At 32.5% G+C, this 12,852-nt stretch overlaps 1 protein-coding gene across 1 annotated transcript; it reads right to left on the bottom strand.

Moving 5' to 3' along the window:
- Window positions 1–1,224: 1,224 nt before the first annotated feature.
- On the bottom strand, window positions 1,225–8,113 carry LOC120197846 (glutamine--tRNA ligase, cytoplasmic-like). Its single transcript, XM_039199243.1, has 23 exons — window positions 7,861–8,113; window positions 7,734–7,784; window positions 7,550–7,621; window positions 7,366–7,465; window positions 7,101–7,196; window positions 6,678–6,739; window positions 6,484–6,591; window positions 6,305–6,397; window positions 4,853–5,005; window positions 4,710–4,765; window positions 4,468–4,558; window positions 4,300–4,386; window positions 3,967–4,164; window positions 3,775–3,873; window positions 3,230–3,361; window positions 2,994–3,130; window positions 2,743–2,842; window positions 2,576–2,671; window positions 2,262–2,362; window positions 2,043–2,148; window positions 1,800–1,889; window positions 1,579–1,708; window positions 1,225–1,363 (listed from the first exon to the last, which is right to left on the bottom strand). Exons 1-23 carry the CDS (start codon window positions 7,990–7,992, stop codon window positions 1,269–1,271), a joined length of 2,385 nt encoding a protein of 794 aa, XP_039055174.1. The 5' UTR covers window positions 7,993–8,113; the 3' UTR covers window positions 1,225–1,268.
- Between the last annotated feature and the right edge of the window lie 4,739 nt (window positions 8,114–12,852).

The following is a 12,852-nucleotide window of genomic DNA, read 5'->3' as shown; positions in this document are numbered from 1 at the left end:
TTCCATTTTTATCATTGTTTAAACATGTTACAACACACGGTGTGAATAAGGATAGTGTTTACACACTGCACCTTATTCTCTTTGTTTCGAGTCGTTCACACATTGCGTTCGTTTTTTATTTTTTTTCTTATTTAGTGTGGAAGTGTTTATATTTTTAAGTAAATGTTAACATTCAAATCCACGCAAGATGATATAATATAATCATCTTTAGTCACTCGACCAATTAATAGATATCGGTGTTCATTGTTTTTGTCTATTTACGTGATGTTCTCATTTATTTTCTTTATCTTTTTTCATTCAAAAATTGCAAAAGGAGTCTTAAATTGTTTTTTATTAATCTAACGTGATTATAAGATGATATGTGTTTTAAAGATTATTAATCATTTGACAATGAAAGTTCAATTACTCTTATAATCTCTGGTGCTCAAACCTAAGACTTCTAGAAGTAACAATCATCCTTTTAATCACTGAGATAACTTGATTCGTGGTAGAAATATTAAATTATTTAGTTGCAGTGAATATAAATCTTCCAACTCTGAAAGGTCAATGAAGAGATTACAGTTATAATAAAAATTGTGCGAAACAGTGACTTACACAAGCCATTTAATATTTGTATTTGAATAACGTATAGAAGGAAAACTAGGAATAATAATTTATAGGTAAGAGCCCCCAGTTTTGGATGGTAATTTGTACATCTGACCTTTTGCCATCATCCCCACCTACAAGCCACTAATCATTAGTCACAATTTCGTTTTTGATTTTGCATTTAAGCTTAATTCCCCAACTATAGTATTACTGTTTCTTTCAGAAAAAATAAGAGGTTTTATATCTTAATTAAACTTAAAAATACATCATTTACCATTCAATCAAATATTTAAATGACATTAATAAAAATCAACTCCGTTGACACCATGTTCATGTTCAGGATTCAAACTCTGCGTACGAATCTATACAACAAATAAAACAAAAAACAGTCAGAGGAGACCTCTGTGCATTTGGCCTCGGAATCCTTCCACTTTATCGCAAATTCTACTTTAATGGTCTAAGTCAATCAAATAAAATAAATTTCACATTCTTTATAATTCTATTTAAATAACAAGATTCCTTTATCTATCAAAACTATCTTGAATTCATTCAAGCCAGTAAACAATCTGTATTAAATCTGTCAAAAAAGAAGAATAAAGACAATATCTTTTGTATAACCATACATTCATGAGTCCTAGCTCTAACTGCATTCTTGACGTGTGCAGTTCATGGGGCGAAAACCCCTATTTCCCAGCCTTACCGTAGGTATCCTTGAGCGTAACCGTACGATTAAATACAAGTTTTTCTGCAGTTGAGTCCTTATCAACACTAAAATATCCTGAAATTACAAAATACGGAAATAAATATATATAATTAACACACTTCAATGAACCCTATACTTAAAGCATTAACAACAATAATTAAACCTTTTAACAGGATCTATAACTCGCTATGACGCAAGTGCCAAAATAATATAAGAACTAAGAATACGAATCATATTTGTGTCATTATGCCAAACTTAGAAAGATACATCCATTAGACTGCCGTGCATACCTAGCCTTTCGAACTGAAATGTGTCCCCTACGGCAGCGTTCCGAAGTGATGGTACTGCATATGCAGCAGGTACCACCACTTTGGAATTTGGGTTGAGATCAGTGAGCCAATCATCAAGTTCAGCAGGATTCTGATTAAATAAATTGAAGTTGTAAGAATTCATGATACAATGTGACAGAAAGCAAGAAAAGAATCCAAATAGCTAATAGATAACTGCCAACCTCAGAATTAAAGAGTTTGTCAAACAATCGAACTTCAACCTTCAATGGATCAGAACCTGGGGACGGTTCAGCAACCCAGTGCAGAACACCCTGCGCAAATAGTTTGAAAGTGGCTTAAGAATAAATACCAAGCAGAAAATATATATGTATATTGTACTATCCTTAAAGAATACGACTCGAACGAGAATATGTAATTTGAAAAGTCCAGAATTACTTCAAAAAATAGTTAAAACAAATAAGAACCTTTGGCTTGCTTTTCTTAGAAGGATCATATTCAGCTCGAATCTCAAGCACAGTCTCTTTATCATCTGCCAATATTACGTCAGTACACTTAATGGGGAATGCATATCTGCAAAAAGGAATCATGCTAGACATTAACTAAAATTTTCTACACGAAGTTTACAATGTATATCCATCTGTGAGAGGTACTGGGGTGGAGGGATGTCATGTTCATATGCATACCTTAGCAGTGCTGACTTGCCAGGAGCCAACCCATAGTAATCTTTAGAATCCTTCATCCGGAAATCTGAGTGCTCGATATATACAACATTCGAAAAAGGCACCTAAAGTTAAGAGTAGAGCAAGTAGTTATGACCACAGACTAGAATAACATCAACATTTTGGAGCAAATTGTAATTTAAAGTTAATATCTGCTTTCGTAATTGAAGCGAGATGCATGAGCAATACCGGTCCAACATGATTCTGAACAGGAAAAAAACATGCAGATCATTCAAATTTAAAACAATATAAAATCAGTCACTCTTCCTTATCTCCACCTTGTAAAAGGCAGATGTGTCATCTTCTTGAGCATCAGGCCATTTCTTTGCATCGAGATCCAAAACAGACCCAGATTCAAGGTTGGTTATTACTACCTGAGAACAAAAATATGAGGCGGAAAGTGGATAATATGGTTTTCAAGGAAGAATCCAGACTAAATGATGACCTTAAGAGGATGCAGCACAACCAATACACGAGGTGCGGTCTTGTTTAATTCTTCTCTTATGTGATACTCGAGGCGATCCAAACGAATCATACTACAATCACTGTGGAACAAGATGTTAAAACATTAGCAAAAGTCTCGGCAAATATGAAATGGCAGGTTTGTCTTTCATGCATGTATATATAGTGCACTAGAAAATCATTACACATAAAACAAGTGAATAAAATGAGAATGTGGCAATGTGCATATTCAACCTTCTAGTGATTCCAATTCCTCGAACAAAAGAATTTATCGCAGTTGAAGTCACACCCCTACGCCGTAAACCAGCTAATGTCATGAGACGAGGATCATCCCAACCATCAACATATTTGTTTGTCACAATGTAGTTTAACTAAATCACATCATAGTGGATGCATATTAGGCATCAACTTAAAAAACTTCGTAAAACAAAAAGAAACTTTAGATGCAAAATCGTCTTATTTTGTTTCACCTTCCGTTTAGACATCACAGTGTTTGTAACATTCAGTCGTGAGTATTCCCACACATATGGCTGGTAAAGGTCCAGTACATGTAACAGCCAATAGTATGAAGCACGCCTCGTCTCAAATTCAAGTGTACATAGCTACACAAAAGAAAACCCAAAATATAAATATTTTTAAGAATAAGAACCATTTAAATAATCAACTGAACACTTTATAAAGAACTCAGAGAACTATTTCAGGAATGACAGCTAGAAAACATAGATCTTCCATGCCCTACAAGACTGCATACTTTTGAAATTTCAAGTTTAATTCAGTTAAGTCCAATAAAAGAAAATTCAGAACACCTTATATTTGCAACATTAGGCCCTTTAAGCAAAAAACATTAAGTCCAAACTGACACATGCGTAAACTAAAAGGGATTAGCCAAAGAAATCATATATCACACACATCTGGCCTTTTCATGCTTTTAGTATATACACTGGTTTAAAGGCAAACTACCCAATGTCCTTTAATGTTGCAAAACTAGAAAGGATAGTTAAAGAAGAAAACATACCGAATGTGTGATATTCTCAAGAGAGTCTACGATGCAGTGAGCATAATCATAGCTTGGATAAATGCACCACTTGTCACCAGCATGAGGATGAGGAGTAAACTGGAGAGAGAGCAAGATAAAGGATATCAATGATGATTGCATATGGAAACAGACTCATACAAGTAATTAAACATCAATAAGATAAATACTTGCCTTGATACGATAAGCAATAAGGTCATACATATTAAAGTTATCACTCTGCATATCCTGCTTCATCCTAAGTGTTGCTTTTCCCTCTTCTATCAGACCTCTCTTCATGTCATCAAAGAGTTTTAAAGACTCCGCAATTGGTCTATCTCTCCAAGGGCTGTTCATCTTTTTTTCCCTATTCTCCTTTATCTCTTCAGGGGTCTATCACCAAGAGAATCAATGCTGCTTAATTCAATAAAGCATTGCATGAAAGCAAAATAAAGTATCAAACTAAAAACAAGAAAGTAGGGTGCGCACTTAGTGCTCCATGTTAAGGGTAATATAATGCATTAGTACCTGGTGATCAACATATGCATGACCCCTTCGTATCAGCTCTACAGCTAACTCGTACAAATCTTGAAAATAGTCACTAGTGTAAGTTATCTGCGAAAAATCCAATGCAAACAGATATCAACCATGAATTTTCACTAAACTCTTGGATTATACTGTTAAGAAATGTTCTACCTTGAATGGTTCCCAGCCCATCCACTGGACAATTTCTTCGATGTGAGTAATATATTCCTTCTTTTCAGCTTCTGGGTTTGTGTCATCATATCTAGAAATACCAAAGATAAGATCATAAAAGTAAACAGCCAAACACATCATTAGTCCATTTAAATGGACAAAGCACATTAAGATAAAAAAGAAAGAGGAATTTCATCAATCGTGAAAAAACAAAGAATATTTTTAAAAACTCTGGAGGATACCTGAGATAGCAACATCCACCCCTCTCTTTTGCTAGGCCAAAGTCAACGAACATTGCCTGAGAATTTTATAACATTAGAACAATCATCGTAAATTCTCAATACAGTGCTTGTATACTTCTGAATGAATTATCAATAGAACTTACTTTTGCGTGTCCAATGTGTAGATATCCATTTGGTTCAGGAGGGAAGCGGGTAAAAACTCTTCCCCCAGTAACCTTCAAGTGATTGTCAAGCCTTTCCCTTGTATTGCAACATCTTAGCACAGAACCATTGCTGAAAAATACTTCTGTGTGCACCTAATATCCCGAAGAAAGTTACCATTTAAGGGGCAGTCCAACTGATTTTCCAATGGAAAGTATAATATATGTCATGTAAAATCTTACTTCAGCTCTCATCTTATTTTCTCTTTGTTTTCTTCAATTATCCGGTTCTAGTTCTAATAGAATCAGTGAGTCTATATAAATCAATACTCGGTCTATTGGAAGACATAGAATTATTATCAGAAAATTTAAGCATCAGTCCTCTTGAGATTGCCTGATGGAATCGACCTTGGCTATGACTCCTAAGGAACACTGGGTTTGTGGATTGGGGATTTCTACAATCCAACTTGGATCTGACTCCTAAGGAATATTTTCCGGTTCTAATTCTATTAGAATCAGGGATTCTATATAAAACAATACTCTTTTTTTGTTGGAAGATATGGAGTTATTATCAGAAAATTTAAGAATCAGTCCTCTTAAGATTGCCTGATGCAATCAACCTTGCTACGACTCCTAAGGAACCCTGAGTTTGAGGATTGGGGATTTCTACGATCCAACTTAGATGTGACTCCTATGGAATAATTTAATTTTCTCTATTCAAATTTTGTTAGAATTCTTATCAGAAAATGGCCCTAGGCCTAACCTCCTTGCTATCCTACAGCATCTTTACACTTTATTTTTGTAATATTCCAGTTTTGATAATCACCAGTAGAAACAATAAACATGCTTAACACATGCAAGTCGAACGTATAGTAGAGATTCAATCTGATATACACGATAAATTGGAGGAGTTGATGATTAACAGGAGTCCCGAAGATGTTCTGGCTGCGGCTGAAGCTTTACATGGTGAAAGCAACAATATACCTTTTCTTGAGCACCTGTTAAATGATTTGAACCAAAACGGAATAGAAGGTGAAGCCTATAGGGATGCCCTGGATCTAGCGAGGATAGTCCCCAGCCCCCTTGAGCAATTTGGGTCAGACCTTGATGCTGCGACTCAGGCATTACTCAATAGAGATTACGGCGAAGGTAGGAAATCGATCGGAGGCTAGGGAGCGGATAAATTCCCTTGACCCGATCAATTCCTTCCATTTTTCAAATTGCTAAACGAGATCGGATGACGCCGAAACGGAAGGAAGCAAGAAATTCATCCTACTTTTTGTTCTCAAAGGCAGGCGCTTAGAGTTAGAGTACAGCTGCGTAAAAACCTCTAATCTTTGCCCATTAATTTAGACCGGCCACTGACTTATCGAACGCTTTTTAGACAACAAAAATAGATAGTAGCAAGAATGGTAATGAGGTGGACAATGCTATCCCTTTATATTATCCATATACCTTTATATTGTCTTCTGGAGCAGGAAATATTGAAAATGGATTAAGTTCTTCTTCAGATGGTTGTGCGGGGGTATCAACAACAACAGCTTTACTCTACAAAATAAGAAAAGAAATCAAAGAAAAATTATTATCACAGAACACACCTATGTAAAATATGAAATGCAGGTAGTGATGCTCACTTCAACTTTAGCAGGTTTCTCTTTCTTTTCCTTCTTTTTTGATGGCTTCTCATCATCTGCTGCTGTCGTCTCACCAAGTAACTCATACATCTTTGCATCTACAAGTTGCTGTCACAGAAGAAGGGAGCAGTATCAGAGAGTTTTTATATTAATTAATAGCTCTTCAGAGGCAGTTAAGAAAATATAAAAATCACCTTAGCTGTCTTTGGATCCGCCCAAGGATGCTTCTTCCTAATGCTCCCCAACAATTCACCAACTAGATATGATGGTAAATGATGAAAAGGAAAATTAGAAAAATATGCTGAAATGCATGTACATGATAGAAAAGGTGCATAAATCTCAGATGACATACCACAATAGAGAGACTAGAACAAATTAGACAGTTTCAAAATGATAAATAAAAGCAAAACAGGTTGCTTATGCTATAAGCTACTATGGTCAAACAATCAATGAGAATGCATGTGAAAAGTCCACACATCCTTATACATTATCCTAGCATGTTTCGCCGGGTGTCTATGTTATCTAGTATTTTTTTATCCTCATATATGTGTGCATGTTTATAAGAGAAAAAGAACAACATAGCAAGAGGGAGGGAGAGAGAGAGAGAGACAGCAAACCATTTGTTCGGTAACGTCGCTCCAAAATTACGGTCTTACTCTCTTCAAAAATTTCATTGACAGTCTGTGTAATTTCTTCCAGAGAAACTTCAACGCCTGATCAAGCATACAATAAAGTAAGCAAGATCAATACTATAGGGCATTACAGAAAACTCGAGCTAAAACTGACAGCTCTGATAAGAGAAACACCGGCAACAAAATTAGTAAACTATATTCTTTAGATCTAACAATATCACTCATCAGCATGAATAATTTTATTGCTTACCAACTCCACATGCTTCTTCAAATTCCTTCTGCTTAAAATACTCCGATGCAACATTTGAGAGAAACAAAAAAGAAGCTTCTAATTGTGCTGGAGTCTTAATCTGAAAAAAAAACTATTGTTTTAGTAATAGTAATACAAATCCGCCCACTAAAACCATCCCGTAAACATAAATTATGTTTAAAACCTTGGAGGAGACAACGTATTCAAGTAACTTTGGCCGATGCAGAAGTGCATTCGTAGGGTACTTCGTGGCAACCTATGCGATAAATATATAACAAAAATCATCTCAAATTTTCATTTATAAGAACAATATACAGAACACAGAGAAATTAACCCAAAATAGGGACAGAGAACAAGAATCAACTTACCGTATATAAAAGATTTCCAATTGTACGGTCACATCCGTCAGTTAAAGCAGCCTAACGAAAAAGCAAATTGGAATGAAAAATCAACAGTATAATTGTTTTAAAAATAGAGTAAAATTTAGAAGCATACCTCGTGAATGACGGCGGTGAGATTAGCAGTGACCTTGTTGTTAGCTATGGTGTTACGAGCAGTTCGTTCATCTAAACCAATCTTTAAGAAGAGCTCTAAGATTTTGTCAGACTCTTCGCCTTTGACCACCATATTTCTTCGATATTTTGTTCCTTCCTGAGGATTTGGATTAGGTTAGAGTGCTTAGGAAGGAGGAAGGGCAGGCTTTGAAAGAAAAATAAATGGATATAAAACCCAAACCCCAACCAGAAAACGGAATCAGGCCAGGGTGTTCTTATGCGTTAACGAATGGGTGAATCTGTTGAAAAATCTGCAATACCTTTTTTTCAAAAAAAAATGGATTTTACTTTGGATTTCGTGACGAATATAAATATTTTACGTGAAAATGCTATAGTTATATTATAGGTGTATTGAATATGATTTGTAATTTTGAATACAGAATTATTATTATTTTTAAAAATTAATTAATTAATTAATTAATTTTAATATTAGAGATACAATGAATATATGACAGATTTTTAATCCATCCATAATCAACCTAACATGATTCCAATAAAATTAAATTCAAACCTGGTTTAATTTAAATATAATTTTAGATGTCTTAAATCCAATTAAAAAAATGTAATTAAAAATTCAACTATGATCGAATTTCACATATTTTTATCAAAATAAAAAATAATTAAATAAGATACCAATTTATTTAATTTAATAACATAAAATCAAAGTAAAATTTGATTTAATACCATACTTATAGCATCTTATATGTTGGTTTTTATATATTTTTTGACCCTACTTAAATCACAATTTTTAAAAAATCGACACTATTATATCGAAACTGTCAAAAACAATATTTCTTATCATCCCTAGTTAATATTTGATTAACCTATGATGTTAACTCCGTAATAACTTCAAATGTAAATATACACTTGTATTTATTTAAATATGTAAGTGGTTTTTTATCTTCTATATTTACAGTTTCTTAAAAGTAAAATTGATAGTAATTTTATTTTAGAGGACTAAAAAATATTTTATTTTTATAGTTATCATTTATTAATTAATGATAAAATTAAACGTAAATTAAAAGATAATCGAAATTTTCAAATTAAAAATAATATAGAAACTTCATATCATAAAAGTAAAATATGATGGCTAAATTTTAAAATAGTATAGATTTTTTTGATGCGTTTTATTAAATCAATTTTTTTTTTGCATATTAATTCCTCATTTGTTTTTCAAATGAGATTACTATATATTCTCTCTATTAATGCAAATAAAATAATTTATCATTTGATCCAATATAGATTTATTTTATTCCTTCTCCGATTATTTTTGTTTGTTAAATCAAGTCTTGGCCCTTGGGCTTCAAGTTCAATATTTGTCAACACTTTGAATAAACGTGTCCTTCCTTGAGCTTCAAGACAGTGTTAGTGCGTTTCAAGCACGCATGAGCATCGATGTTTTGATAAACCAATAAATAAATTAAAATTTTCGATTCATAAAATTTGACGTGATCACAAAAATCAACATCATTAGGTTACCGCTACCACTATCAAATATATTCTTTCATGAATGTGAATTAATTTACTTCGTGTTATAATTGGATTGAAGTTTCACCATCGTTTTCAAAAATTATTTTTTATTTGTTTTTTTTAATATTGTAAGTATTATACAAACATAGAAAAATTAAATTATAAATAATAATTTCTTAAATTCGTAGAATCATAATTATTTTATTTTTAATTAATAACTATTTTTTATATGCATACTAAAATATAAATATTACACAATTATATAACATCTACACATCTAAAATATATATATATATATAATATTAAAATAGGGATATGACTATTATACCAAGTAAAACTCTTTTTAGTTTTGCATGAATTTAGGACCGTTGAATTAGTGAAAATATAAGATTTAGATTAATAGTAGTAAAGGAAAATATATTCACTAGAAAAAGCAAAAAAATTAATCTCAACTTTCTGTTTTCACTTATCAAACAGTCCTAAATATGTATCAAATTAAAGGAAATTTACATTATGTAAGTGGATTTTAACTTATTAAAATATATATAAATATTTTTTTTGAGTTACTAGTTAGCTTTTAAAATCAGCTATTAAGTAATTCGCTTCAACTCATTAAGAATTTGAATTTTATTTCATTTGATTCAAATATTAATTAAACTTTAATCGAATTAAATTCGAATAACTCACAATCTATCTAGTCTCATTTGTTATAGTCCTACAACCTGACGCTTAACAAAATCAATAGCCTCAACGGTAACAACCTTGTTCACATTAAATGAAACAATATATCGACGAGCAATAGGGTCTTCGACTTTTGTTCCTGTAGTGAAGTTATGGAAGTTGTGAGACTCGACATAGTGATTCAATATTCTATTAAACCTCTCATTTTCTTCCTTATCGTGACAAAACCCTCTTTCCTCTTGCTTTTATATATCAACTTTATATTCCACAGCCCCAAAATCATCTCTTTCGGCAACCTTCTCCTTCAGTTCGAAAGTCGGGTTATCTTTCTTGATTGCATTTTCAGCATCTCCAATGTTCGATGAAATGCCAAATTGAATAATAGTCGACTTGGCAGCGTTAACTTCATCTGCCAACTAGTTTAATTTAAATATTTATTTGGGTAAAACTTTATCAAATTCTTGGCCTAGTTGAGTGGCTGAACGCTAGAGCCCTTGTCTTGGGCTCATGCCTCCCCATAGCCAAAATTTGAACTTTATTTTCATTGAATAAAATGATGATATATATCACCGTTTTATTAGTTTGTATAAAATCATCAAAAAATAGTACGTAAACTACTGATGAAGAGAAAGAAAATAATGTTAAAAATGAAAAGAAAAAAAAAGTTCACATCAACGTTGTTAAATTTTTAACGTTGATGACTAAAATAAAAATATATCATTTTAACCTCAGAATATAGTTGGATGACCATTCATTACCTTTTCTTTTATAAGTAATTGTTTAATCTTAAAAGAAAGAGTTGAGTTATTTAAATATAATATTTTAAAAGCAAAATACAAAATTATCATAAAAAAGTTTTTTCGATATAGAAAAATAAATCGTTGTTATTTATTGAGGTTTTGGGTTCGAGCACCATGATTGTTAGTGATGTGAGCGTTTAATGTTAAACGATTGATAGTTATCTTTGAACATATATTGTCTTGTATTTACATCATATTATTCAGAAGAAATATAAATGTAACATGAATATTCGAAATCAAAGAAAATATGTATTTATATATCATGAAGTTAACCATCACTGCATGTATTTTTTTAAGAAAAATAAATTTTACTGCAATAAAGTTTCAATTATTTAAATAAAGTTTTGACTTCAAATTATAACATAAGATGTCCCTATGAATACATTTATTATTTTTGGGTTAAAGGTTGATTTATCTCTAAAATTATATTTTTATTGAGTTGCTTTTAAATTACTTTTAAAATGTTGTCTCGTAAATTATTTCAATTATCTTATTTTTTTTACCATTGTTAAAAAAAATCAGCCAATTATAGCGCTTCCCATGATAATTTTGAACAGATGACTTTAAATGATAAATGACATGTTAAGTCTTCTAAATTTTACTTTTGTTTAATTTAATCTCTAAAAGTTTATTTAATTCAAAATTGATTCTGACGTATTTTTAATTTTTATATTTCAGCCATTATTATTTTATAATATTATTTATTTATTTTTATTTAATGTATTAATTCCATCCATAAGAATATGACATGTTTCATCATTTATAAAACAAATATAAAAACTAGGACCCAATCCAAAGAATATGACCTTAAGTGTTTTAGAAAAATTAGAATCCTATTATGGAGAAAATTAGAATCCGTCTCCAAAGCTGGAAATGTAAGCTTCTTTCTCTCGGGGAAGGATTACATTAATTAAATATGTGTTGGTTAATTTACTGGTGTATTATATGTCGTTATTTCCTATGCCTAAGTTCATAGCGGAATCAAATAATAAATGCATAGCTAATTTTATGTGGAATGTAAAGTCTGATAGAGGTATTCATTGGATTAAGTGAGATATGGTTAGTGGTCCGAAATCCCATGGTGGCCTAGGCTTCTTTGATGTTAAAGTTAGGAATCGTGCATTGTTGAATAAGTGGATTTGGCGTTTTAGTGAGGAGTCCGACAATTTATGGAGAAAGATCATTGTCGCCAAGTATAACTATGATCCGGCTGCAATTTTTCCAAAAGGCAATACCGTTAGAAGATTGAATGGATTGTGGCATGACATCGTGCGTCCGGTGATGTCGAATGAGGATGACTTCCTTGTTGATGTTCGGTGTGTTATGGGTAATGGTTCTCGTATAAATTTTTGGAATGATCATTGGACCGAGGTTCGATCGTTGAAAGTAGCTTTCCCTCGCATCTATGGGATGGCTATTAAAAAACAAGGCAAGATTAACGAATTCGGGAGTTGGGAGAATGGAATATGGGTTTGGAGCATTGACTTGAGGCGTGGGCTGTTTTCTTGGGAGGTCTCGATTTGGGATCAATTTTTTCAAGTTATCAACAGAGGTGTTGCTGCAATGGCCGGGATTGATAGATTGAGGTGGTTAGGTGCTTTAAATGGCACTTATAACTCTAGAGATTTCTGCATAAAGTCGACTTCATTTGGCAAGCTTCAAGATCCTATATGGAACAAAGTTTGGAACAAGTTCGTGCCTCCTAAAGTGGCGGCTTTCGTTTGGAAAGCGGTTTATAATAGGTTGTCGGTTGCGACAGAATTAATTAAGAGAGGGGTAAACGGTGGTGTTCAGCTTCTATGTTTGTTTTGTAAAGATCTTTCGGAAGATGTTCCTCATGTGATGTGCCATTGTAATGTTGTTTGGCAAGTGTGGCAAAGGTGGTGCAATTTATGGAAAGTTTCGATCATTGTTCCATCGAATGTCAAACAGTTGATGGAGATATGGTCGTCACAATTTATTAGAAGGAAAGTTAGGAATCT

This window comes from Hibiscus syriacus, unplaced genomic scaffold (assembly GCF_006381635.1).
Source record: "Hibiscus syriacus cultivar Baekdansim isolate YM2019G1 unplaced genomic scaffold, ASM638163v2 tig00117056_pilon, whole genome shotgun sequence".
Taxonomy (NCBI): domain Eukaryota; kingdom Viridiplantae; phylum Streptophyta; class Magnoliopsida; order Malvales; family Malvaceae; genus Hibiscus; species Hibiscus syriacus.
This window is presented reverse-complemented; position numbering and strand designations above follow the sequence as displayed.

Excerpts from the sequence above, each read along its gene's own strand:
- LOC120197846 (XM_039199243.1), bottom strand. The coding sequence starts at position 7,992 with ATGGTGGTCAAAGGCGAAGAGTCTGACAAAATCTTAGAGCTCTTCTTA. Across the intron at positions 5,006-6,304 it reads CTCCAGAAGACAATATAAAG|GTGCACACAGAAGTATTTTT; the intron begins GTATATGGATAA and ends TCGGGATATTAG. Across the intron at positions 2,672-2,742 it reads TTGTGCTGCATCCTCTTAAG|GTAGTAATAACCAACCTTGA; the intron begins GTCATCATTTAG and ends TTTTGTTCTCAG.